Source organism: Chaetodon auriga, chromosome 11 (assembly GCF_051107435.1).
Source record: "Chaetodon auriga isolate fChaAug3 chromosome 11, fChaAug3.hap1, whole genome shotgun sequence".
NCBI lineage: Eukaryota > Metazoa > Chordata > Actinopteri > Chaetodontiformes > Chaetodontidae > Chaetodon > Chaetodon auriga.
Genome location: NC_135084.1, coordinates 7,105,219 through 7,129,380, shown reverse-complemented (window position 1 = coordinate 7,129,380; position 24,162 = coordinate 7,105,219). Strand labels below are relative to the sequence as shown.

General features: G+C 44.2%; 1 protein-coding gene across 2 annotated transcripts in view; it reads right to left on the bottom strand.

Moving 5' to 3' along the window:
* Window positions 1–24,162, bottom strand: part of adgra1b (adhesion G protein-coupled receptor A1b) — a 149,251-nt gene that overhangs the window by 36,150 nt on the left and 88,939 nt on the right. The window contains exons 13-14 of one of the 2 annotated variants that reach the window (XM_076743519.1): window positions 14,255–14,465; window positions 13,532–13,740 (exon numbers count right to left, since the gene is read on the bottom strand). In XM_076743519.1, the coding sequence (XP_076599634.1) occupies window positions 13,532–13,740; window positions 14,255–14,465 (420 nt within the window). Of the gene's footprint in view, window positions 1–12,858; window positions 13,446–13,531; window positions 13,741–14,254; window positions 14,466–24,162 lie in introns of those variants that run through there. The other variant, XM_076743520.1, reaches the window with a different exon arrangement.

Genomic DNA, 24,162 nt, shown 5'->3' with positions numbered 1-24,162 from the left:
CCTATAGAACTTACAGGCAAATTGTTCCCAGACTCTTGTGAATTTAATGCATTTTGCTTTTAATTGATGCTGTTGAAACCGCAGAATCTGTAAGACAATCTGTGACATATGTCCTCGCAAATGTGCTCCTTTCCCTGTTGTAATCACATTGGTGCACGCAAGAATGCACAAACATTGTGGGAGAGAGGGAAGAGAAAGGGAGTGAGAGAAAAACAAAATTAAAATCCTCTAGTGAACAGCCTGCGGGCTCCCAGCTCCCATCCAGCACTGTATTTCATCATCCTTGAGTGGCCGCGCGAACGCTGGAACAGAACCGGAGTGAGTGTGCAAATCAAACCCACTCCAGCTTGCCCGTACACCACCGGATAACAGAGAGAGACAGGACAGCGGCGCGACAGAGTAACCTCTGGACTTGACAACAGTCAGAAAAACGGTCATGCACCATTAACGCGGGTCATCAATGCTTCAGTGGTACCTTGTGGCTGTCACTCAGCTCGTAGCTTTGAGATACGGTCATGCTCGTAATCAGCAGCTCGCCCGGCGAATGTTTAACAGCGGAGGCAAACAAGACTCATCGTGAAATGAGTAATCAGATCACACGGAATCAAGTACACATCCATCAAATCAACAAACATTATGAGCTGATGAGGAACCTCGCTCGGCATAAAAGATGAAGCCCCTCTGGATGAGCACTGTCATTTGAGGCTCAGACATATCAGCCGTGCTGTATCTATCTCCTCAAACATCAAGGGGCATTGTTTCATTAGCATTAATTTCTGTGGAGCCTCTGATTAGAAGTGTTGTATTTAGCTTTAGGCTATTCAAATTCCTATACAGAAGTTATTGTAATCGCTGTTCTGTGGAGATATTTAAAGTGTGACTATCAAATAAATGAGCCTTGTGCACGGCTCAACCTTGCAAACAAAGTACAAGCTCATAATTCACTGTAGGCACACCTCCCCCCCCCCCCCCCCCAAAAAAAAAGAAAGAGATGTGAATACTCAAGTCTGCAGAATGAATCAATAGAAACAAAATGTGAAAGCAGGGAGAAGACGACTGTTTAATACAGGGTGGAGACGCTGGAATTGTCTATATATCCAGGAAAGATTTACTGAGCAAGATGCCTCCTTTCACTCTCATACAGGTAAACACACTGGCGACTGGGAGCTACCCAGTCTGACCACAAGCTGACTGGTGTTTATGGAGGAGCTCCTCCTTTAGCTTCACTGACATGTTTAATGTAGAGGAAGGCCTCAATAGCCTTTTAGCAGATCTGAATCTGATACTGAATCCAAATACTTTCACGCTGCTTATCGAATATGCAGTCAGTCGCCAGTTTATTAGGTACACCCAGCTGAAACTAATGTCTAATACAATGGTCCCTTCATGAAGGTTGTAACATTCGGTTTTTGTTTAAGAGAGGTGTTTATTCGAAGTCATGACCATTTTTAAGGCTGTAGTTTGTGATGCTATTATTAGTGGTAGGTTGATTGACATCAGTTGGCGAGTATACATGATTTTTTGCATAATAACTGCAACAAAACTATACAGCCATGATAGTGCGTGAGGCTGCAGAGAAGTGCTTTGAGCTAAACACTAACTTCGATATGTATGATGTTCAGTACGACAGTGCCAACAGGCTAAGAAGCATCTTAGCATGCTGACATTTACTAATAAGCATTCAACACAGCTGAAGCTGATGGGACTGCCATTAGTTTTGCAGGCATTTAGTCATAAACCACAGTATTACACAGCAGTCACAGGAACCCGACCCTTGTTTCAAAGGTAGATTCAACCCACAATCCTGCTTCTCTATGTCTGTGACAAAACCTTCCATCTTCTCAGCTATCGAATCAATAGAAATAAATCTGATAGGAGGAATCGGCTGGAATGAGTCTATTTTTGTTGTTTTAAAGTTAATATATGAACAAACCTGAAACCCTTGCCAACATCATGCCTCTCACTGTCTTTGTACATGTATGTGTGCAGAGACATAGAGAGCAATGGTTACTAGGTGTTGTCTGAGCGGGGTGACTCATCTCTTCCAATCACTACACTCTACAGAATGTTCAATGGATGGTGCTCTGTGTGTGCTCTCAAGTGTGCACATACACACACTCTTATAGTCACAGGCATGAACACGGAAGCACACACAAGAGAAACCTAAGCACACACACACAGACGCACTCACACAGCGCCAGTAACATGCCAGTAACACCTTGGCCCTCTTACACACACTGCTCACGCTCTGTTCTCAGCTCCCTGAGATGGCATGCTGTTCAGCACGCAGAGTGGGAGCATACATTACACCGATCCACACCTCGTTCCCATGCAGGTCGATAGGTTGTACCAAAACGTGCCATTTTTGTCTGGTAACGATGAACGACAATAGGCCAGTGCTCCACAGGTTCTGCTCTGTTAACACTTAAGGACGGCGCGGCAGAGAGGATGCACTGTAAACCCATCCTCTGCATGCAACACAATGCAAACAGCCTCTCTAACAGAATGCATTGCTCTCTGGCAATGGAGGTCTCAGCAGGTAAATAAGCTTAGGTTTGTCTGTGTGGTGCTTAACAGCACCACGCTGGTGCATTTACAGAGCTCTCTCTCACACACACACATCTGTTGCTGTCCACCATTTTCAGAGGCTCTCTCTCCGTCTCCACTGCAAACCTCTAACAGCCCTTCTAGTGCTGGCTGACTACATAAAAAGCAACTGTGTAATGTTGGGCATTTAATGGCTCTATTTGTATCGCAACAGAAGCCGCACTGTTACCACATCTCTTTGGAATAAAATGCATGTTTGCCAGTGAGGGGTCTTGCCACCACCTCCCTGAAAAGCAAAAACAAACGCTTTTAAAAAAAAAAAAACGAATGGCTTTGTAGAGATGCTGTTTGAAGTGCTGTCAGGAAGTGTAACCAGTGCTGGACTGTTGCTGCCATGTTCTCTAACTGTGGCAGCGTCTAGCCCCCTGAGAGAGACTTGCTGAAAGGGAACGGGAGGGGTGAGGGATGCTCTGAATGAATGCAGCCAACCGTGCAAAGACTAAATGCATGAAGAATATGTTATGGAGTGCATCTAACAGAAAACAGCTTGTACGTAGCAGTGACAACAACGGAAAGCATTGATAGGGGAGATAAGGATATGAGGAGTGATTATATAGACAAAAACTGTGGAGACAGATGGAGGGAGAAGAACAGATAGGTAAGTCATTACCTCTTCAGCCCAGGAAGCTACTGTATGTCTGACTCAGATCTCTCCCTCAGCCTCTTTCCCCGACCCTCCATCCCCCATCGATGCAATTTCCTCCATTTTTGATTACAGATTGCTTGCCGTGATCTCAGCCCAGTTCCATTTTACCATCTGACAGTTGTGCTATCTGTGCCATTGAGACCTAAGCGGACGCTCCATCTCCTCCACCGACAATTTACATGTTTGCATTTCATTAGGGCCATTTGTAAGGCAAAGGCAAAGCATCGGGGCAGTGGAAGAGGAGGGAATTTGAGTGCTCAGATTAGTTTTCACCTTCAATACCTGAGTGCATCGCTCAGAGTTTTGAATTTGAAACACAGTGATACAAAGGCCCGTCTATGGATCTGTGATTCATTCACTCATTCAGTCACTCTGACGTGTATTTTCAGACATACCTGTTTCTTTACCCACTCTGACATACTCTCGAACACGCATGGTCGCAGTACACATGAGCTGATGCCGAGATGGAGACAGAGAGAAATGGAAATTTGTTTTCTTTTTTAAATGAATCTCTGTTGGGATCTATCAGGCTAACATTGTTATGTTCTGCAGCATTAAAGAAAAACTATCCAGAGTGTCTGGAAGAGCTGGCTCCCAACAATCTTTCAACCTACCTTGCTGCCACTCCAAACTGCCCACTGACTCCACACAGCTGGCGTGTTGGACTTGGAACAATCTGAAGACCTGATATTAAATCTGTCATGGACTTATTTTATTGGTCTCATTTCACTGGAGCCTTTCCTTAGACTTACTTAATTGGACTTCTTGTTTCAGATTGCAGATTGTATGATCACATTGTTCAATTCTAATCCATTTGCTGCAAATTGTCTTCTTTCTGTTACTGTTCTGATTTTCTGTTCATTTTCAAAAGCCATTTTTCCACCTACAGCAGCTTGCACACCCTGCTGTCCAAGGAGGAAGAATCTCTCTTTGAATACACTCTCCTGAGGTTTTCTCCTTTTTTTTCTTCTTCATGTGCTCAGGTTGTTTGAGGAGTTATTCCTTGTTGCTTGCCTGTAAAGCACCATGAGACATTATATGTGATATTGAGCTCTGCAAAGAAATTTGACTTGAGGTTTTTGACACTTTATCTTCGATGTTGCTGCAGTTTTTCATCATTTTAAATCCTCTACCTTTCCCCTTCCACCAACCACTGTAACGAGTCAGTTCACAGCCTAGAATGATAGCTGCAGCCCTGTTTTTGCATGACCCCACCCCCTTATGAGCTAAAATCCAAGTAGTAAAATGACTAGTTCCAATCCTCCTTCAAGGATGAGGCTGGCATTATTTTGTGCTTTTCTTACTGTCAACAAAATCCTATGAAAAGACCACAACCACAGTAATCCTACTTCCACAACTTGTGTGTGGTAATCTGTCCCAAGACCATTTGCCTTTAATGCAGATGTAAATCTTTAAAATGTATTTTTCAAAAAGGGCTCAGTAATTTCTGAAAACAGCTGGGAACTGTAGTTTTACCAAATGTTACTCAAACAGGAGTATATACTGAATTAATTGGGACTAATTTTAGCTGTGGATTAATATGCACGAGTGAGTATCTACAGTATCAGGACGGTGCATTTGAAACAGGAACATGTCACCCATGGCTACACAGGGAGGACTTGTTAGATGGATGAACACACTGTCAGTTTTTGGTCTTTTCACTGGATTTGCAGACAATAGGAAAAAAAATGAAAATCACCAGCATTATCATTTAAGGCTGCTCTCTTCTTGCTAAATGCATGGTTCTTACCAGTTCTTGGTGCATCCTACCAGAGTGCAAAATGCATGTTGCACTGCTCTGTCTGTGGAATTGTCAGTGCCAGATATCATCAGGTGGTCTTGTAGAGCATGATTGAATATGAAAAAATTGAAAATTGTGAATACTTTGCGGGGTTGGGTGTAATTTAGCAAATCCTTGGCAGTTCTACTACAGCTAAGAAGAGAATACTGTCCTGCATGAAACAGTGGAATGTGTACATTAATATCACATCCTAAAAAAATCAACACTGTGAGACCTCTGACTAAAATCTGAAGGGCTGTTAATAGACCTTGCCAAAAGACAGTCCCTGCTTTATTATCGCTCCCCCTTCAAATGACGCTCAAGTCTCATTTTCTGCTGTCCTTATCTTCCTCCTAGGAGTGCACAGGGGGCCACATTGCATCAATAGCTGCTGCCTAATAACATGCCTAGCAACCAGCAGCAGCATCAGCTGCTGCAGAAAATCCACACCCTTACAGTAGATTAAAAAAAGACGCAACTGCAGGCCATGGCTGTACTCTGCTTGTGCTAAGGAGAAGAATGTACTCGAACAAAGCATTAGGCCATGGGGTTAAATGTCAAAGGTCTTGGTGATCATGATTGGTTGTGACAGAAAATGCCATGATATACAATGAACCACTTGCAAGAGTTTAATTTCTTCCAGTCTATTATGAAAATGATGGTCGCCTTTAACCCTTGGCCTTTTCTGCTTTTGTGGTGATATACTTTTGCTAATCGGGGCCTGGCAGCAGCAGTGAAATGGAGGGGCAGAGGCGAGCATTCTGGGAGCTACTGTCTTGGCTGACAACTGAGGTGGACATGCAGCCAGCCAGCCAGCCAAACATCCAGCCAGCCACAGGGCTGGATCACTTTCTACACTTCCCTAATAGAGAAAAAAAATAAGCTGTTAATGTGTTTGTCTAGACTGGCCAGCATTGTGCAAATGAGGTGCTGTCCGGTTCGGTTAAATGCAGCGCACAAATACAGCACCCAATTGAAGGCCAGTGACAGAAACTCAAAACCGAGACAGAGTGAGGGAAACAGAAACAGAGAGAGAGAGAGGGAGAGAGAGAGGCTGTTTACATGGCATGCCCTCATTTCTACCAAGCTGTCTCTGGGGTTCACAGAGGGTCGCACTGTCGACTAGGGAACAGCTGGTGGTGGTGGTGGAGGGGGTGGGGGACATTTGAACAAGGACAATTTCAGATCAGATGCCATATTATGATGTGAACGCTTCTTTTTTTTTTTTCTTTGTTTGAGCGCTGTTTGGTCGAGACGGTGTGTACCAACAGTGTTCCAGGACATGAATCATGCATGTCAACTGCCCGCTGTCACATGCAAAAGGACAAGTGGGAACTGTTTCATTTTAATATTTTCTGACTAACCATAGACCGTGCAGCAGATGTATGCGAGTCCTCACAGTACTGCCATAAAAAAACTCATTTATATCTTATCCAAGTGTTCATATCTGACTAATTGTTTGAGAAAATGTGTGCCAAAATCATCAACTTGGAAATAAAACCGAAATGCATTTACATCATCATCTTTCATAAACACTGCTCGTCGGCAAGGACAGTTTTACATTTCAAGCAAGCAGTTTGCCTCGCTGTGAAAAGCCTAGCACAATTTGAGCTGCCAATTAATCACTGACTGTATATAAACAACATCAAAACAGTGAGACCCCCGAATAGCCTATTAACTTTCGTTACACACACGCGCACACGTAGGCAGGCACCTTAAGTGCAACAATCCCGTCTGCTGCAAGGAGCACTATTATAATCTTTCATACACTTAGCTGAGGAGCATACATAATTTGAATAACAATAGGTTAAAGCAATGCAATTTGTATGCAGGCTAAAAGTGGGATACACACTGCATTAAAAATAGAGCATTCAATACAGAACGTCAGGGAAAAGGGCCAATAGTAAGTATTGGCTTACTCTGGCAATGCCAGGGCAAAACTGTTGATGTCTGAGATAAATGGTGGTCTGTGAGCTCTGAACTCATTAGTCAGGGAGAAAACAATCTGCATCACATGTCAGGTTACTGGCCAGCAGCAATCTGTTCTGGGAGTACAGGGGGAACTGCTGGATGCGCCAGACCGTTCCGCTTTCACACCAAAGCAAGTCCGCAGTCAGCAAACACTGAGGTTAAATGAGAACAGGAGCAACAAAAAAAAAGTCTGCAGTGGCGATGTGGTTGCAGCGAGCACACACACCCCTCACACACACAGACACAGACACAAAGCAGTCCCCATGTGCTAAAGTAATCATGCCTGACATCAAATTTCAGTTAATGCTTACAAATGGAACATGAGTGCATGTATTAAATATTAACCTAAGCCAAACCTCAACTCATGTGCAGTTAGTTCACACAGCACAGCACAAAACTAAGCCTCGGTGTAGCTGGCGAAGCCAGAGGATGGTGAGGAGGCTGCGTGGCTGCCGACTCACGGATGGAGGTGGATTAGTGCTCGTCTGTCAGCTGCCGCGCTTGGAACGGGTGCAAGTGAGGTAAAGGGTGAAAGGTAGCTGATGCTGAGTGGGCCGCAAACAATTAGCATTCACGCTATGAATTAGCGTAAGCTGCGTAATCATGACAAAGCTGAACACAAACACACATTACGCATTACTGCTTACTCATGTTGTGTAAAATTATGTGGTTACGTTTGTGGTTTACTCTACAACCACTGAACATCATAAGTCACATTGTGGAGAAGAGGCTTCTCCAATAATTTTATTAACATCTGTAACTAAAACTACATGGATGCCACCCAAAATCAAGTTCACACACTAGCTAGCACATATCAATACATTCATTTGCCTTCTGTTTGGCAAATATGCAGCTAAAGCCAGCAGATGGTTATCTTAGCTTAGCATAAAGACTGCAAACTGCTACCCCTCTAAACAGCTTGATCTATAATCTAAAGCTCACTAATTAAAATGTCATATCTCCTTGTTTAACGTGTGCAAAAACCAAAGAGTGAAAATGACAGGTTGTGATTTTATGGCGAGTCACTGGAAGCAGTGACTTCCTGGAATCTTGTTGTCACAGTCAGGCTGCCACTTTACTGCTCTTGCAAGAGCCCTTTTGTATCAAAAAGGCTCTCCAGAGGCTAAGAGGTGTGTATTGTATGGTGGCCTGTTCTTCTAACACAGACCTCCTTTTTTTTAATCCACTACCAGCTCACACACACCCACAAGGCATCTCTCCCTGTGTTGATATCACAGTCTGTCATCACCCCTTTCCTCTTCCTCTCCCACTACAATGCATATCAACAGAAAATGCCAACACAGTGCTTTGAGACGCGGCTGCATATCTAAACAGGTCATCGTCATTATCACTGTAAATCCCTTCATCTCCTTAAACACACACACCAAAGCTCCTTTAGTATGAAAATGTCTCAAAGATAGAAAAGTCCAGGGCATGAGGAAGACGTTAACCCCAGTGAAGCCGGAGCTTGTGGGCGAACGCTGAAAACCGGCTTGTTGTCTCATTATGTCTGCCCTGAGCAAGCATGTGGACAAAAGACTAATGAGGACACACAACTTTGAAACTGCCACATGCTGAAAAATAGACTGAGAAACGGAGGCTTAAACAAGAAAACAGGAGGTTATTTTCGATTAGCAACATACCGTATCCTGCACAAATTACAGTATGTGTATTAGCCGAAATTGCTAAACAAGAAGACACCACATGTGGATTGAATTTGATTAAACAACTCCCTTTAAAGGATGTTTTTTAAGAAAGTAATCCAGTCAGTTGGCGTCTCCTGCTCGAGGCTGATGCACAGACGGCTCTCTGATTCTACCTCCACCCATTCATCCTTCATTTCCTCTCAGTTACTACCTTTTGAGTGACAATGATAGTAATTCAGTAGGCAATAAACATTGCAGAAAAAAAAAAAAACAAAGCAGAGCTAATATAGTGTTTGTAAAGAGCAGCCTGATTATTTCTGCATTCTCACAGTCATCAAGATAAACGGTTCAGAGAATTGATGGATGGATTCACATAGTAATTCTCCTGTATTTTGTTCCTCTGTGTGGGAGACAAGACCTTGTGGTCAGCCTCAGCAGTCAGCAGTAATGTCACACGGGTATCGAGCCCATGGAAGGCTCAGCCAATGAGAACTAATGTATCAAGATGGGATCCTGTCTTGGTTGGTTTGGCTCAAGATGGAGGTGCAGCCACAAAGACAAGTGAACTGTGGTCTGTTTGGTGATTTTGAAACAGCAGATACGCCTGCGGAGACCACAAAGCCTCAGACTGAGAAAAGAGGTCAATGAACAAAATCTTAATTTTACAGCCGATTTCAGGAGCTCATTTGAATGAACTCTGATTCAGATGAAGGCATTAGTGGCTTCCTCTGCGCGAAACAACAGATCTGTTTGATTGAGTGGCTCTTGAATGAGGTCACATGCTGTCTCTTAGTGGCCTCAGTACTGACCATGGCTGCAATAAGACAGACTTCTGGAAAAGCAGTAGCCAGGGCCTCTTGTAACAGTTCAACCACAGCAGTTCCTCCAAAAGAGACATTTCACTAGACTTGTCAGATGGACTCATTTAAATAACTGTCAGAGGGCCAAACAGGTAAAAGTGTCCAAAATAAATAAAGAAAGAAAGAAAGAAAGAAAGAAAACACTGACACTATGCTTTTTATTCTATCATCTCACGACCCCACAGATTTATTTATCATGCAACGCTTTGGAGGGGCTCAGTCTCCAGGCTGGGAACAAATGGACTAAAAAACTGAATTTTGAGCACTGCAATGTAGTTAAAGCTAGCTCTAACTCAGTCAGTTACAACAGTTAAATGCCACTAACGCATCTTTCACAAACTATCAGTCACAATGGCCGTTTTCCTGCAGAATGACCTTTTACCTTTTGATACTTCATATTTTTAAGTACATTTTGCTAATAACACTTTTACCTGAATGAGATTTTGAATGCAGAAATCTAACTAGGTGTATTTTTACAGTAATTTTCCGGTACTTTCACTGAAGTAAAGGATTTGAATACTCTTCCACCACTGGCCTATTCTGACTCTGCTTCTCCCTCTTTATCTGTCTTTTCATTGTCTTCCCTGCAAACCACCATCAACACCAACCAATAATATCCAATTTCAAATGTAGACACCATCATCAACAATTACATCCTCACTACATGAGACTCGACCGTGTTCAACACATCACCTGTTCTCAACTCTAAACTGTGATGCAGAGCCATCACGAGAGGAGCCTCTTGTTTCCAGGAATCCACTTCACTTCACATATTCATTATATCTCGTACAGTGTGTGGGATACATCTCTGAACAGCTCTTTTCTTATTGGTCCGTGGCCTTAGGGCTTTTGTTATGATTGGATACTCACAAAAGCCAGCCACCCCCTCTGTGTGTCTCTCGTTCTAAAGGTCTGCTCCTGCATATTAAACAGTGTGGAGCGTTGCAGCAATCAAATGTTAATCCTTCATCTGCATTATCACCTCAATGAATAAATAGATAAATAGAATTACCCGCAAGTGAGACAGCAAGAACTTACAGTACACAGTGGGTTCCCAGAGGTGTGTGTTTTGGAGGGGGTTAAAGGAGGGTGGCGGGTGGGGGTGGGGGGGGGGTGAGGCCTGTCAGTGCGATGAAGACAGATGATGAGGCTGCATTGCTGTAAACGAGTGAGTCAGCCCTCCCTTCAGACAGACACAGGCCTGCGGGGGGTGGAGGGGGGGTGGGAGGGAGACGGGGAAATGCATGGGAACTGTCCCCGGTACTGAAATGTGGAACGGCTGCTTTCTAACAGCTTCAAGTTGAGCCCAGTGCAGGAAATAAAAAATAATCCCCAACAGAGGCATGGCGTCTTTCAATACCTGACTCACGTGTGAAACAATCTGTATCACTAGCTTCAGTGTAACAGGTCAGTAAGTCCCCTGCTCTCTAATGCAAGGACAACGGAATGATAGCATGATGCATGTACCACACCTACCAATGTTCACGATCCACAGCAGGGGGAGTGTAAGATATGCCCAAACAAAAGGTTTACACACTGTTGCCGTTGAGTTTTTCGACACAGATCCTGTCCCAAGTCGGTTATTTGGCATTCTGATCACAAAGCCAGGGGAGGGAGATTCTCCACCATGTAATTCTTTCTGAGCCCAGGCAAAAAGATCCTTATTAAAGCACTTTTTATATCCGAAACCTCCGCCCCCAGGGACAATTGTTTTGGGTTGTCATGCTATTTGTAGACTAATCATCCCCACGCACACATGCACACACACACGCACACACAGGCACACATGTTGTGTCTCCATCACTTCTGGGGACATTTTGTTGACTTTCCTGGAGACTTACCCTAACCTTAATCCAAGTCTTCACCCTAAAACTGAATGTTTCACATTATGGGGACTTGTAGTTGGTTCCAATAAGGAAGGCAAGTCCTCAAAATGTGACTGTGTAAACACATTTATGTGCCCACAATGTGAGTAATACACATCTACACACACACGCACACACACAGCCATGCATGCACACTCACTGCCGTACACACACACTGGCTCTCACTAGCCCCATAAGAAATGAATGTGAAAGAGTCTGGATCAACAGGAATTGGATATTGCATTGTGCCTTTCAGGCATCATTTCCCCCCCTCGTCACCCATATTCTTTGAAATGATTTTGTTGCATTATTCATCTTTCAAAGCTGTCATGCTTTGTGGCTAACCCTCCGTCAGTTTGCTCAACATCACAGATGCATCATGAGATGGATTCTTACGCTGTATACTGCAGATAGCTGTTCTAAGGAGGAATTCAGCTCCATCATTTAGAAGCGAGGAAGGTGATACAGCTGTATTAGACATCGGTGTAACTGCTGACATCAGGGTATAACATACACACTTCAAACTCACAAAATGCAAACACCTCTGTCACCTTTTGTAACATTGCCACAGCAGCTGAATTGTCGAACTTTGGTCATATGGACTTTGCAACTTGCCACCCTGAATCTCCTTCAGAACACCACAGCAGTGGCTTTAATGTTATTCCAGTGCGTTCACTGCATGAGTTACAAATGAGAGCTCCACTGTGTCGGCTCCTTACTTGCAAATATTGTAAATTAAAAATGGACAACTTGCAGTCAGCCAGTGATAAGCAATTCCTCTCAGTTTGACATGAAAAGATTATGCAACAGGTCTAGTACTTGCAGAAGCTAGGCTAAAAGGGTCATTGTTGCAATATACAGTATTTTAGACGAGGCCAACAGGAGAATGATGTCACGAGTCCGTAAATAAGGGTCCTTTTCTCGGGCACTGCAGAGACCAGGCGGGTGTGGTGACTGCATTAGTAGACGCGCAATCCCCGGTGCAAACGCTCACGTAAGACCATAATGTGGACATTCCTGTGACGGCTTTCCACCATCGCTACCACTGCCTTCTACTTGTCGGACGTGTCTTGAAGTTCAAATCAATCTGCTACCAGCAAATTTGACAAAATTGCCGATCTCGCTTTATTCCGAGAGCCACAAGGTGCCCATTGACGGTGCGCCTTCCCAAGCCCGTGTTTGATAGAAAAATACATGCACAATGATAATCTGACATCTGCTCTCCTTCTGACAACAGCTTAGTATTCTCCACAGACGCCCCACTCTCTCCCTCAGAGTACCCCATGCCGTTTTTGTATGCCGCTTTCCCTCTGTACCCAACTCTTTCCCATTCCTATGCGGCTTTTTTTTTTTTCGAGCCAGCTTACGAACACGAACAACAACGGATTGAACAGCGGCTTCATAAAATATGCAGGTAAAAAGGCAACTCGGAAAGCACCGACATCTCAAGCACAACACTTTTCATGCTCTACTGAGAACTGACCTCCCAGTCTAACGAATCCCACTCTTCGGTAAACATCCGGAGGATTTCTTTTCATCCAAAAGAGCGGACCAGGCGCAGCGGCTCTATGGAGCGACTGGGCGATGCGATGCCATTGCGCTTTTGGTATTATCCTCATGAAATCAATTTGAACAGAGGGACGTCGTCAGGAGAAGGCATCTCGGCGGCGTCGAGACCAACTTGAGCGATACAGATGAACGATGCTATGCTTTCCAGTCCAACATTTTTGCTCGGAGATGGTTGCAGCCAATTAGCACACCACTTGCGCTCGGAGGCGAATAGCTCCTGACACGGCGCTCCTTCTCTTGAGCATCGCTTCTATTTCAGCTGCTGTGCTGCTTTTTGGAAAAAGGTGGCAGACTATACAACACACGCAACTTCTCATTTCCAGGATATGGGGGAATTTAGTGTAGCGCATACTCCAAAGCCAATAAATCCCCGTAGCGCATTTGACAAATCCTTTCCCTCTGCTGAAGAGCAACAATAAAGGAAGCTTTTAAAGGTCCCTGCATGAAGTGCTTCTTAAAACACGTGACTCCATCTATTCCATGGTGCATTTGATCCATAATAGACCCTAAGCAGTAGCAGACACGTTATGTGGGGGCATGGTTGTGCTAAAATGAATGACACTGGTACCACACAGTAGACTACTCACCATTAGCACAGCAAAGTTATTATGATGGGTGCAATGAATAGTGGTCGTGTTGCCCCCGGAGCCTGTTATGTGGCAGCCCTCTGCCCTCCAGCCACCGTGTCCATCCAGCAGGTCAAAATCCCAATAGGCTGCGGTGGGGTCTACACCCAGTGCGAAGTGCCTGAGAGCAATAGTAACGGAGTGCACGGCGCTCCCGAGGCTGCACCCATCTGCAAGAAAAGCAAGACATTCAATTAAGGAAACCAAGTGGAAAGTCTGTAAGTGCTGTGGCAAAAGAAGCGTGGACATGGGCGCGCGCATTCACATACAAACTCCTGCATGCACAACACACACGAGCGCGCGCGCATTATGTTGCTCAAGTGTCAGACTGTTACTGCAGTTGACAGACTGTTGTGTGAAGTGTTGCAGGTAAACTTTCATCTCAAATAGAAACCTAAAGAAGCCATTTCCCCCCACAGAAACAGGGACGTAGCAGTGAAGTGCAGTGTGATTTCATTTCATTCACTGGAAAGACACAAAACAGTCGCGGATTTATTGAGTTTGGATTTATTCGAGCAACATGCACACTAGGCGGTCAAGCTTGTGTGCCAACATGTTGCGCAGAACAAACTGAGAACGTGTGTGTGTGTGTGTGTGTGTGTGTGTGTAAACATGCAGTCCGAGTGGCAATACAGTACAGCGTTGACATCACGGGCATGGTGATCAAAATGGATTTCCTCTTACCTAATTTGGTGAAAGCAACTGGTGTTGAAACGCTCCTACGCTTCCCATCATCTGCGAGATTTGACGAATTCCCCGTGCAAGGAAAGAGTTTCCCATTGCGAAACACAATAAACTGCAGCTTGCAAGTGGAGTTATCAACAGATTGCAGCGCAGAGGAGGAGATAGGCGTACCAGCCAGCGGTAAATGGATTGAGGCGACTGCCACTGAGTTCTGCGGATGGAACAAAAAAAAGAGAGGAAAATAAAAATTAAATAATGTCTCCGAGATGCGCAGAAAAAAAAAAAAAAAAAAAAAAAACTCCCATAGAAAAAAAGACTGACAAACTGCTTTCCTCTCCAGGAGTGGAGGCGACCATAGACCACAAGTGACCAAGGGAATGAGAATCACGTTTGAAGCGCTCTAGTGCGCCTATTTGGTCAGGCTCCCTGCCGCAGAGGTGGAAATGGTTCTTACCATTTCAGCTTGAGGGCACATCAACACTGCAGCTTGATTTAAAGAGACAACCGGTCTGACTTTATCTTCTTTTCACCGATTATAAACACTGGAGAACCCCCGAAAAATATCCCTGGCATCTTTTGAGGGGGTAAAAGGGTTTCTGGGAGAAATGGCATGGCTTGGGTATGTCAAGGTGTAGGCACTCGCCATCTTTGAGCACAAGTGAATCCAATTTGATCTTGTAAACTAGTTTTTTTTATTGCTGTAACTGTAAAGGAAAAAAAAAATCCCCTAGGCAGCCATTCCCAAAAATCTCATCAGAGTTGCATTCAAGATCCACAGTCCCTCTGATCTGTTATGACCTGTAGCCAATCATTTTCTATACTGAAGTACAATATTCAGCAGGAGTCTCTGCCCGTCCTGTCCCAAGAACATCTGCGCTCAAATCAGGATCAAGGCTTTTGAAGCTGCATGATAATAACAGCTGCAGGAACTTTGCCACAGCTCAGGCTTTAGTGAATCGACGCCCCTGGTGGACAGAAATGTTGTTTGATGGTGTGTGGACCGGTGACTGGCTGCACTTAGGACAGGACAGGCAGCACTTAACCCTGCCAAAAGATCAAGTTTAATCAGAAAAAAAGGCTTCCAAAGTGGTACTGTCAGCGTAAAAGACCTATGCATGTGGCCACATGCTCCACTCCACGCATCCTATCAGCTGCACAGGCTCTAATCTGTTCAATATTTCATACATAAAAACAGACCAGGCACTACAGCGTTCGTGCAAGGGCACATAAAGCCTCTTGAAAAGAAGAGGCTTTTACACACATGATCTCAGCTGTACTTCATTCAGAAAAGTGTTGCTCTTCTGGTCATTGAACTTCATGTGGGTATGAAACATTTTATAGAAAACAAGCTCACATCTTTTTTGTGATTACACAAACAACACAGACTGGGAACACATTCCTGTATCACAGATTTCTGGGAAGACGCAAAAACTAACGGTTTCAGTGAGTGACCGTAATGGAGAACAATGCTAATGACGAGGCTGATGATGACTCGTGTTCATAATAAAGATAATGAGCGTGTAACGCGGCGGCTCGCCTTTCAAATGAAAACTGTTTTGTCCAGCTTTCAGTGGCGTCGCCCTCCAGCATGAGAGGATCAGCACTTTGAGCCTAAAGGGGAGGGAAGCTTCCTGCCCAAGATGAATGTGGATGCCCATAAAGTGCCCTTACAGTTAATGGGGAGCTGCTTAGTCAGACGTTCAGCCCAATCAATGTCGGGGAGAAAGATGGCCAAATTTCTTCATCAGGTTAAAAAAGAGTGCCTTTGTCAATTCTTATGTTTCTTACGCTGGCTGCAGTGTTGTGGCGGCTGTTAAATGTGGGCGCCCTGGCGATGACAGGCTTCATGGGCCCCTCAGATGAGCTGATTTGATCCTCCCGGCCCTTCTATTATCCCGGAAAATAATTCTATAGGTGACAAAGAGCGACGGCGTGCTTAAGCACTATTCCTTTACATTACACCCATCGTGTGTGAGGAGCCAGCGGTGATTTTACAGCATTGGGTTTGTTAGCTATTAGTTTCTGCATTGACTCACTCTTGAAGGCTATTGATTTTCATCCCGCAGCGTGTGTATGTGAGGGGAGAGGAAGAAAGACAGAGAATCCTCGCCTCGAAATTTATGTTGCATCATTTCCTTTCTCCAAACAGCTTAAGCTTGGCAGTCTGTTTCCAGGGCATCATTGGATACAGACATCAGGGATTGAGGCAGGGAGGATTTGAGCATCTATGCCAATTCGTGAGAGGGCCCTGCGAGCTGTCCGAGGGGCCCCTTCTCACACGTCGAACACAGATGTCAGGCGACCTTTGTCTTCGCCTTCGTTTTCACGGCGTACAACTCACAAAAAGAAATCTTATCTTGTGTACTTGTCTCCTCATCTCTTTTTACATCTTTTATCCTCTTTTATGTGGTGTATCAAAGGGATTTACAGCCCAGAGGGTGTGCTACAAGCCTCAGCGTGCACAAGGTCCCGTTCCAAGCGACAATCTATGTTCCTCCTGAGCAACCTAAACAGCTACATTTCCTCAGCCCCAACGCCACCAGGGACCTCACACTTCAGAGTTGATTTAGCTGCTTGTACCTCAGCCGTCTGACCTTCCTCCAAGCCCCTCCCTGTCCAGTGGGGCAGCATGCTGTAGCCTTAGTAACCGTAATCACACACTGCCCTCTGTCTCTCACTCAAGCCTCAGGATCGCTCTGCTTTTCCGTTTCCCCCCCCTTATTTCTTTCCTTACAGAGGGCATCCAGGTGAATGCCGGCAGTCACCTCCTATTTCAGGCTGTTCCCTCTCGTCCACCTCCCTCCCGCCGCCCTCCTCCACCTGCTCCGTGATGCGCGGCCCTGCCTGATCGAAACCACAAAGCTGCAAAACAGCCTGCAGGGCAAAACACAACAGCGGTGTTTGACCCGGGGCAGCCACCAAATCACAGCATAAACATCACGCTTAAACATGGCTCCTTGACTTCAGGGGATTACTGTCGAATGTGTTTAGACAAAGAGGTGAAAATTAAGGAAGCTGGTGAGTATTTTTTTTTTTTTTATTATTGTGTAATCCAAAATTAGAAAAAGCTACAGCTCTGTGCCTTTGTTGATATATCTGTGGGAGAGATACATTTATTTATTTGCACAGGCGGCAACTTGAAAATTAACTCTAAATGAAATGAATTTAGCTCAAAGGGCATCTTGCTGAGCTTGGCCCCAGCCGAGAGGAACTGCTGACGAGCACGATGGGAGATTTGCATATTTCTTTTTTGTAATCACTGGCAGTCCTGTCAGCGCCGACGTGGCCAAAGACACAGCTACCATGACAAATAGGTAGACATCAGGAAACTTCAGGGGGTCATTTCTACCCATGATGTTTTGGAGCCTGAAAATAAATCACAGTTTGCTCACAAGCAACATTTAGCGAGAGCTCGCACACACTCCTCTGCTGGAGCTGCTTTCGAGGTTTGAACATATTTCTTTGCCCCACATTAAAAATATAAACAAAGGAAACATAATTCTACAAAAGTGATTGCCATGGTTGCAGCTTAAAAGGCGTTTTTTCCTCTTGAGCTTTATTATGTTGTAGCGTTGTTAGCATTACTTATCAAGAGAAATTAAACACAGTCCTACAAGGTTGCCATGCCAACAAGAGTCTGTTTCCTCCAGACAGGTTGTGTTGGTTGGGGTGGGGGTGGGGGGGGTGGTGGGGACCATTTGAACAGATTTGAAGCAGGAAATCAGGCTCCTTGGAGAGGCAGAGCTGTGCTTCAGCTGTCAGCTACACTCTCCTCAGTCAGCTCTGACTCAAACTGTCACATCACAGGGTTGTGTCTTAGCAAAAACATCCAAGAGGCTGCAACAGATGGACAACATTGTTTGATTAAAAAAGGCATTGTGGATTACAAATTAATGGATTTATTGTGTGTAATACTATAACTAATATATTAGCTGCAGGGTGATTCAGAAGGAGCCAAGTCTTTGATGAGGAACAGATCTTAGAAGGGAAATCCACACACTTTCAGCACAAATTCATGCAAATGTATGACTCGTCCCTAACCAGAAATGTATCATCAGAGTTTGTCTCATCAGTCTCCTGATGCCACGTCAGCGGAGCCAACAGTACATGCCCATTCTTGGTGAAGGCAAAGACAACTGTGACTCAGTGCATATTTTCATGCAGCGCTATGATGATAAAAAACAATTTGGGCGCACAAAGAAAAAACACTCCTCTGAGTCATCTCCCATTTATTCTTGGGGTCAGTTCACCCAAATCACAAAATAACATATTCTAATTTACCTCTGGTGGTATCAAGCTGTGCAGATAGTTTGGGTTTTATTTCTCCAGGTAATACCGTAATACAGCGGTAGCCTGATAAGAAGAATCCTCTGCTGGATGGTATTTGAGAGAATATGTCGTTTTGCAATTTGGATGACCCAGCCCTTTAATATCATCCAGTCTTTAATGTCTTTAAGGGGAAATTTGACTCTATCATTGATCTTCAATTTGCATTTCAGTTAAATTCCAGTTTAGCTGACACACCTAAAGGGATTGTGTCTTGATGAGAACAGGTCTCCTCTCTGGTTTTAGCTTCAAAAGCTTTGGCTAAGAAGATATGAGCAGTTGAAACATGTGGAAATGCAGGTAAATAATATTCCAAAATTGTGTTTCAGATGTTGTGTTGTAAGAAATCAATACTGAGAACGTGACATGTGAGTCTCTATTCTCTCTGTGTTAATGAATAGAGTAAAAGTTTGGATGCCTCATTAAGTAAATTCATATTCTTGTCCATTGGAGGTGAGGAAAATGCTCTCCACAGAGAGAACCAATGACAGAGTCTTTTATCTATTCATGTATTCATTCAGTCTCTAAACCATTCATTACCTGTTTATTCACCAACATGCTCACTCTGAATACTGCTGAATGAGCTATAATTGGCCTGTTTCTGCGTGAGACTGAATTGGCATGACTGGAATCCCAAGAAAAGAGTCAGCATCCGGCCCATAACAATACACCTTTTTACCGTCGGTCGAGGAAGGATTTCACCCACACACATGCACGAACAGCGGCGCGGTCCTTTTGGAGTCGGCCCAAGTCGTGCTTTACTATCGCCACATTTTCTCTCCCACGCTCGCACTTCTCAAGTTTGATTCAGCTGCAGGGCAGGGAGACAGGATTAATGGGCGATCATTTGGTGCAGCAATAACAGTTGGCGATCACACAAAGTGGGTGTGCAAGCGCTGCCCGAGAGGTGAAAGACAGTCATAACTTTGGATCAGGCCGCGGGGTCCTGTCCCCTCTATTTGGACTGCTGGATGGATAAATGTATGAGCTCGCTTTAGTTCAGTACATCTAAGAGCTCTGTTTTTTCAATTACTCCCAGATTAGCTGACGGTTGTTTTGGGTCAGTAGGCCTGCAGGAAGAAATGACAAGAAAGCGATACAATCAAGGTCACGTTGAGCCACTGATTCATCAATAGATTTCTCACTTTTGTTCCACCTGTCGGATGGTGTTATTTCAGACACACTGCGTCTCGAGTCAGAGACAACTGTACTGCACTGATATCAAAATGTCACAACTTTGTCTGTCCCTCGCGTTGCCATCAGAACCGCGGATTTAACCAGAAGGTGTTCGCTCCACTTGAACAATGTGATTAAAGCAGATCTCCATTTGAGGAGAGAGACGGTAGAACAATTGCGGTCTCTTTGGGCCTTTTCAGATTGTAATATGAGATTCGGCTCGGAGGTGAAATGAAAGTGAACTGGTGTGTGTGCTCCGCAGATTGAATCATTCAATTACTTTTCAGTCGCTATTTGATTTTCTGCGCGTGTGGTGTTTATGACATAGCTCTCAGTTTTGGCAAGCCAAGGCCAAGTATTGATCTCATAAACGTATGCCATCAAACAGTTTGCAGTTTAAGGGAAGAAGGTGAACGCTGCAAATTAACTGGAATGAAATAATTATGCTGTCGAGCGTGACCCTAAAGTTCATGCTGTGATGAATCCAACTGCTGTAACACAAACACACACACGTCCTCTCTATGATGTATAGTGTGTCTCAGCTGGTAGTAATAACCAGTGAGCTATGTTATCCCATAGTGCCGCCTCTCGTTTACGATACAGTGGCTAGAAGCTATACCTAGCTAGCGCTGTCTAAGTGTCTCCATGGTAACCTGCTTATGAATCTGACTTAACAATTTCCTCCACAGTGGCGGGGGCGGAGTCGGGGGCTAGCAGGCACTTCATGTGCTAAGTGCCTTTACACCAACATGGGTATACATGAATATGCATGGCTGTGGGGAGCTGGGGGTCATTCATCAGCAAAACCGGATTACACCATGCTACAGTGGGATGGCTGGCTGCAGACCTCCATTTGGGAGCATGATTAACCACCCTCTCACCCTTGTCTTCAGCAGAGATCAAACTGTTAAGATTTAAAAGATTTTTTTTTTTAAAAAAAGCAGACGCAATGAAATTTTTATACGTGATTTGATCAGCCCCTCGGAAAGTGTAATTTTCTCGTGAGCGTCATGATGCAATTTATCGAGTGGTTTGAGAGCTGCTCGTTAATGGTAATTCAACACAGGCAGCGGCTCCATAGGGTTTTTCCTACATGGCGGCGTTGAGCTTCAGACCGTATCATCCCTCGCGTTGCACCTACACACACATGCTGACGTGTAAATGAATGAGGTGCTGCAGGGGTCCAGGGGTCGTCGCTGTCTGCATAGCAAAGACAAATCACGCAGAGGAGAAGAAAGCGTCTAAACAGCATAATGGGGCTTCTGTGGTCCCATCATCGAGGTATGTGATGCAACAGGCTGGCTGCTTTCTGCTGAACCCTGCAGCAGGGAGGCAGTGAACCAATCAAGATGCAAACACACACACACACACACACACACACACACACACACACACACACACACACACTTCCTGTGAGCCAGGACCAACACAACATCATGAAATTCATCCTGCAACCCTGTGTGTAAAGGCAGAGGCTCAGAACGTTGCTTGGCAAGTCATCATAAAAGCTTTGATATTAGAATGATTTCAAGAACAATCAGGCTGTGCTGCACAGTTGAAAAGAGATCTTAATTGTCAGTTATAGAGCCATTTTATTAACCAACCCAGCAATTTAAAATATGAATATGTGAAAATTCAAAAAGAGATGTTGCTTATCTTAAATGTATTTAAGGTATTATTAGCGTTGTGTAGAGATGTGATTGTCTTCAGTGGCCTGTTCTCTCATTTCGCATTTAAACGTCTTGCCTAGAAAATGCCCTTGGGCATTACCAGGACAAATGTAGGGGATCTGGGAAGGAAATTAAAGCACAGAAAAAGGAGAGAGGGAGAGGGCCGTATATTTATGGCCTCCTTTTACCATATTAATCCCTTCCCACTAATCCTTCAGCTGCACCAAATAAAACTGTAATGGCTTTGGTGGTCATCTTTATCTCATCAGGCTCATGATGAACTCACTGGCAAAAATGAAAGTTTATTACGCTCCTATATTGTTTGTTTCTGTGTGTCAGATATCATTGCATGAGGTCTGTGAAGGTACACTTATGATAGCTTGAGCTTGAAACAGCCAAGAGCAGAAGAAATGTCTTTGGTAACAAATGGCCAGCATGGAGCTGGTTTACAAGTCAGGATCTGGAGGTGAAAAGTATTTGCACCAGGCATCTCAGTTAAAGACAAGGTTGTACTGAGCGGTTCCTATACATGGATGTGTTTAACTGTGAATGGGATGCAACGAAAGCCAGAAAAACAAGAAAAAGTGCTTTCACCAAACCCACCCAGAGTAAAGCTTCCGCCCACTGTGCTTAGTCCCATAACATTGGCTTTATTAAAATGTTAGCCTCCACATTTTTAAAGTGAATAAAAGCTGTGTTTCTTCACACAGTGGTCTGAACTCAGGACTTGACTTCGGGTTTCACAAAACTTGAAACTTACAAAACAATTCAATCTGTTCCACCTCTGCATCCTCCTGCCAGTGTTGGTGCTTCCTCTCTACTTGGATCTACTTGTTTGATCTGACCACATTTTGAATCTGATCTACTTATCCTCAGCCCTTACAGCAGATGTGACCTTGGTTTGGGTCCCTTTAGTTGAAAATTAATTTTACTGCACCTTCGTTTGGTAGGTTTTCACTGAGCCCTGTTCAAACTTTAGTACCCATGAAGACCTCTAACACACTGTCTACAGCATGTTGGCAGAGCAGCAGCAGCAATAGCTTCAGACAGAGGTCTGTGTCTACACTGGATACATTCAGGCACAATGCTAAGTGTAGGTCACCCACATTTTGGCAGCACTCAGGGCCCAACACGCGAACAGCGCAGTTATACGCATAAAAAAAAGAAAAAAGAAAAACAGACTTGAAGGGTAAAGAAGGGTAAAGAAATGCCTCAGGTTGTGGTGATGTGCATATGACGCGAGCCATTACATGGCCTGTGTAGACAGCCATATTGATTGATATAGTCGCCTATCTGTTTTGTCAGACGCGTGTGAGAATGATGACTGAAAAACACGCCTGAAACGCCTCCTGTGTACACAGAGCTTAACCTGAGCTACTGTCGTCAAATGGAGCAAGCTACAAACTTTTCAGAGTCACCTTTGAAGGGGTCGTCTGACTTTTTGAAAATAACTTCATTCGCCTTCTTGCCGAGAGTTAAATGAGGAAGGTGGGTATTGTGAGGTAGATTTTTATACCTTTGGACAGAACCAGGCTAGCTCCTGGCTGCAGCTTCATACTGAACAGACAGATATGAGAGTGGTATTGATCTTCTCATGTAACTCTGGGTAAGACAGCGAATAAGCATATTTCTAAAAATGCCAAACTGGTGGTTAGCATTTGACACAAAACATTCATTTCAGTTGAGGTTTCCACATGCATACACATACTGTCTTTTCACCTAAGACAGAGGAAACTGTAATTGCAGCTGTGCGCACGCTATTTCTTATTTTTCACAATTGACAGATACACATAATTGTTTTTATTTCTCACAAGGGATCGAGTTTGTTAATGTAACAGGAAATCAACTATTCCTCATTTTTATCTAGTTTTTGCGTGCATGCACTTTTGATGTGTTTGTCCACAGTTGCTGTTTGGTATTCTGTACAAGTCTGCCACTCTTGGTCATGCTGAGAAATCCAAGACACTTCACCGCAAGCAAGGGTAGCATGGAGGATTTATTGGAGCGCTCTTGTGCCTGAAACGCACATCCCTTTAATCGATCTGTTGAAACATTACCATAATCAGCTCACTCTAGCTGTTCAGCTTTCCCCCATCCCCCTCCATGTTTTGATCAATGAAGGTCCCATCCAGAGTCAACCCCCCCCCCCCCGCCCCCCTCCAGCTACAGTGGGAAGAGAGCCAATTGACTCATACATGTAGTGAAAAGAGGAGAGGGAGGCTTGTATTTCTCAATCAGGACCATGACTCCAATGAAAATGATGGCGGCAGTTTCTCCAGCACCATGATGGTGATGGTCATGATGGGAAACGCCATTCCCTTAATAAGATGATAAAAAGATGATGATCTGAGCTTACTTTGAGCAAATGAAATCTCCTGGGATCTGCACTCGATTTGTCAGCCATTTAATCTGTTAAACAGGGGTAATAAGCTGGTGTCAATTGACTGCCTGTTAAGCACAATTGCAGCAAAACGCTGCCCAGAGCCATGTAGTAGAGGTGGTCTGAACTAGTGATATGCTCAAGTGACTTAAAAGTGTCTTAAATATGAGGCTAAATTCCAAATGCACTGTGTAGGCAGTAGCCCAAAGGTATACTTTACATAAAGTGATAAAAATACACCATAGGAGACACATGCTTACAGATGCACATCCAAACATCAATTTTCTTTAGCTGATTACTCCGTCATGCATTTTTGGGAGAATTGGCTGACTTTATTAAACAGCTAACAGTAAATG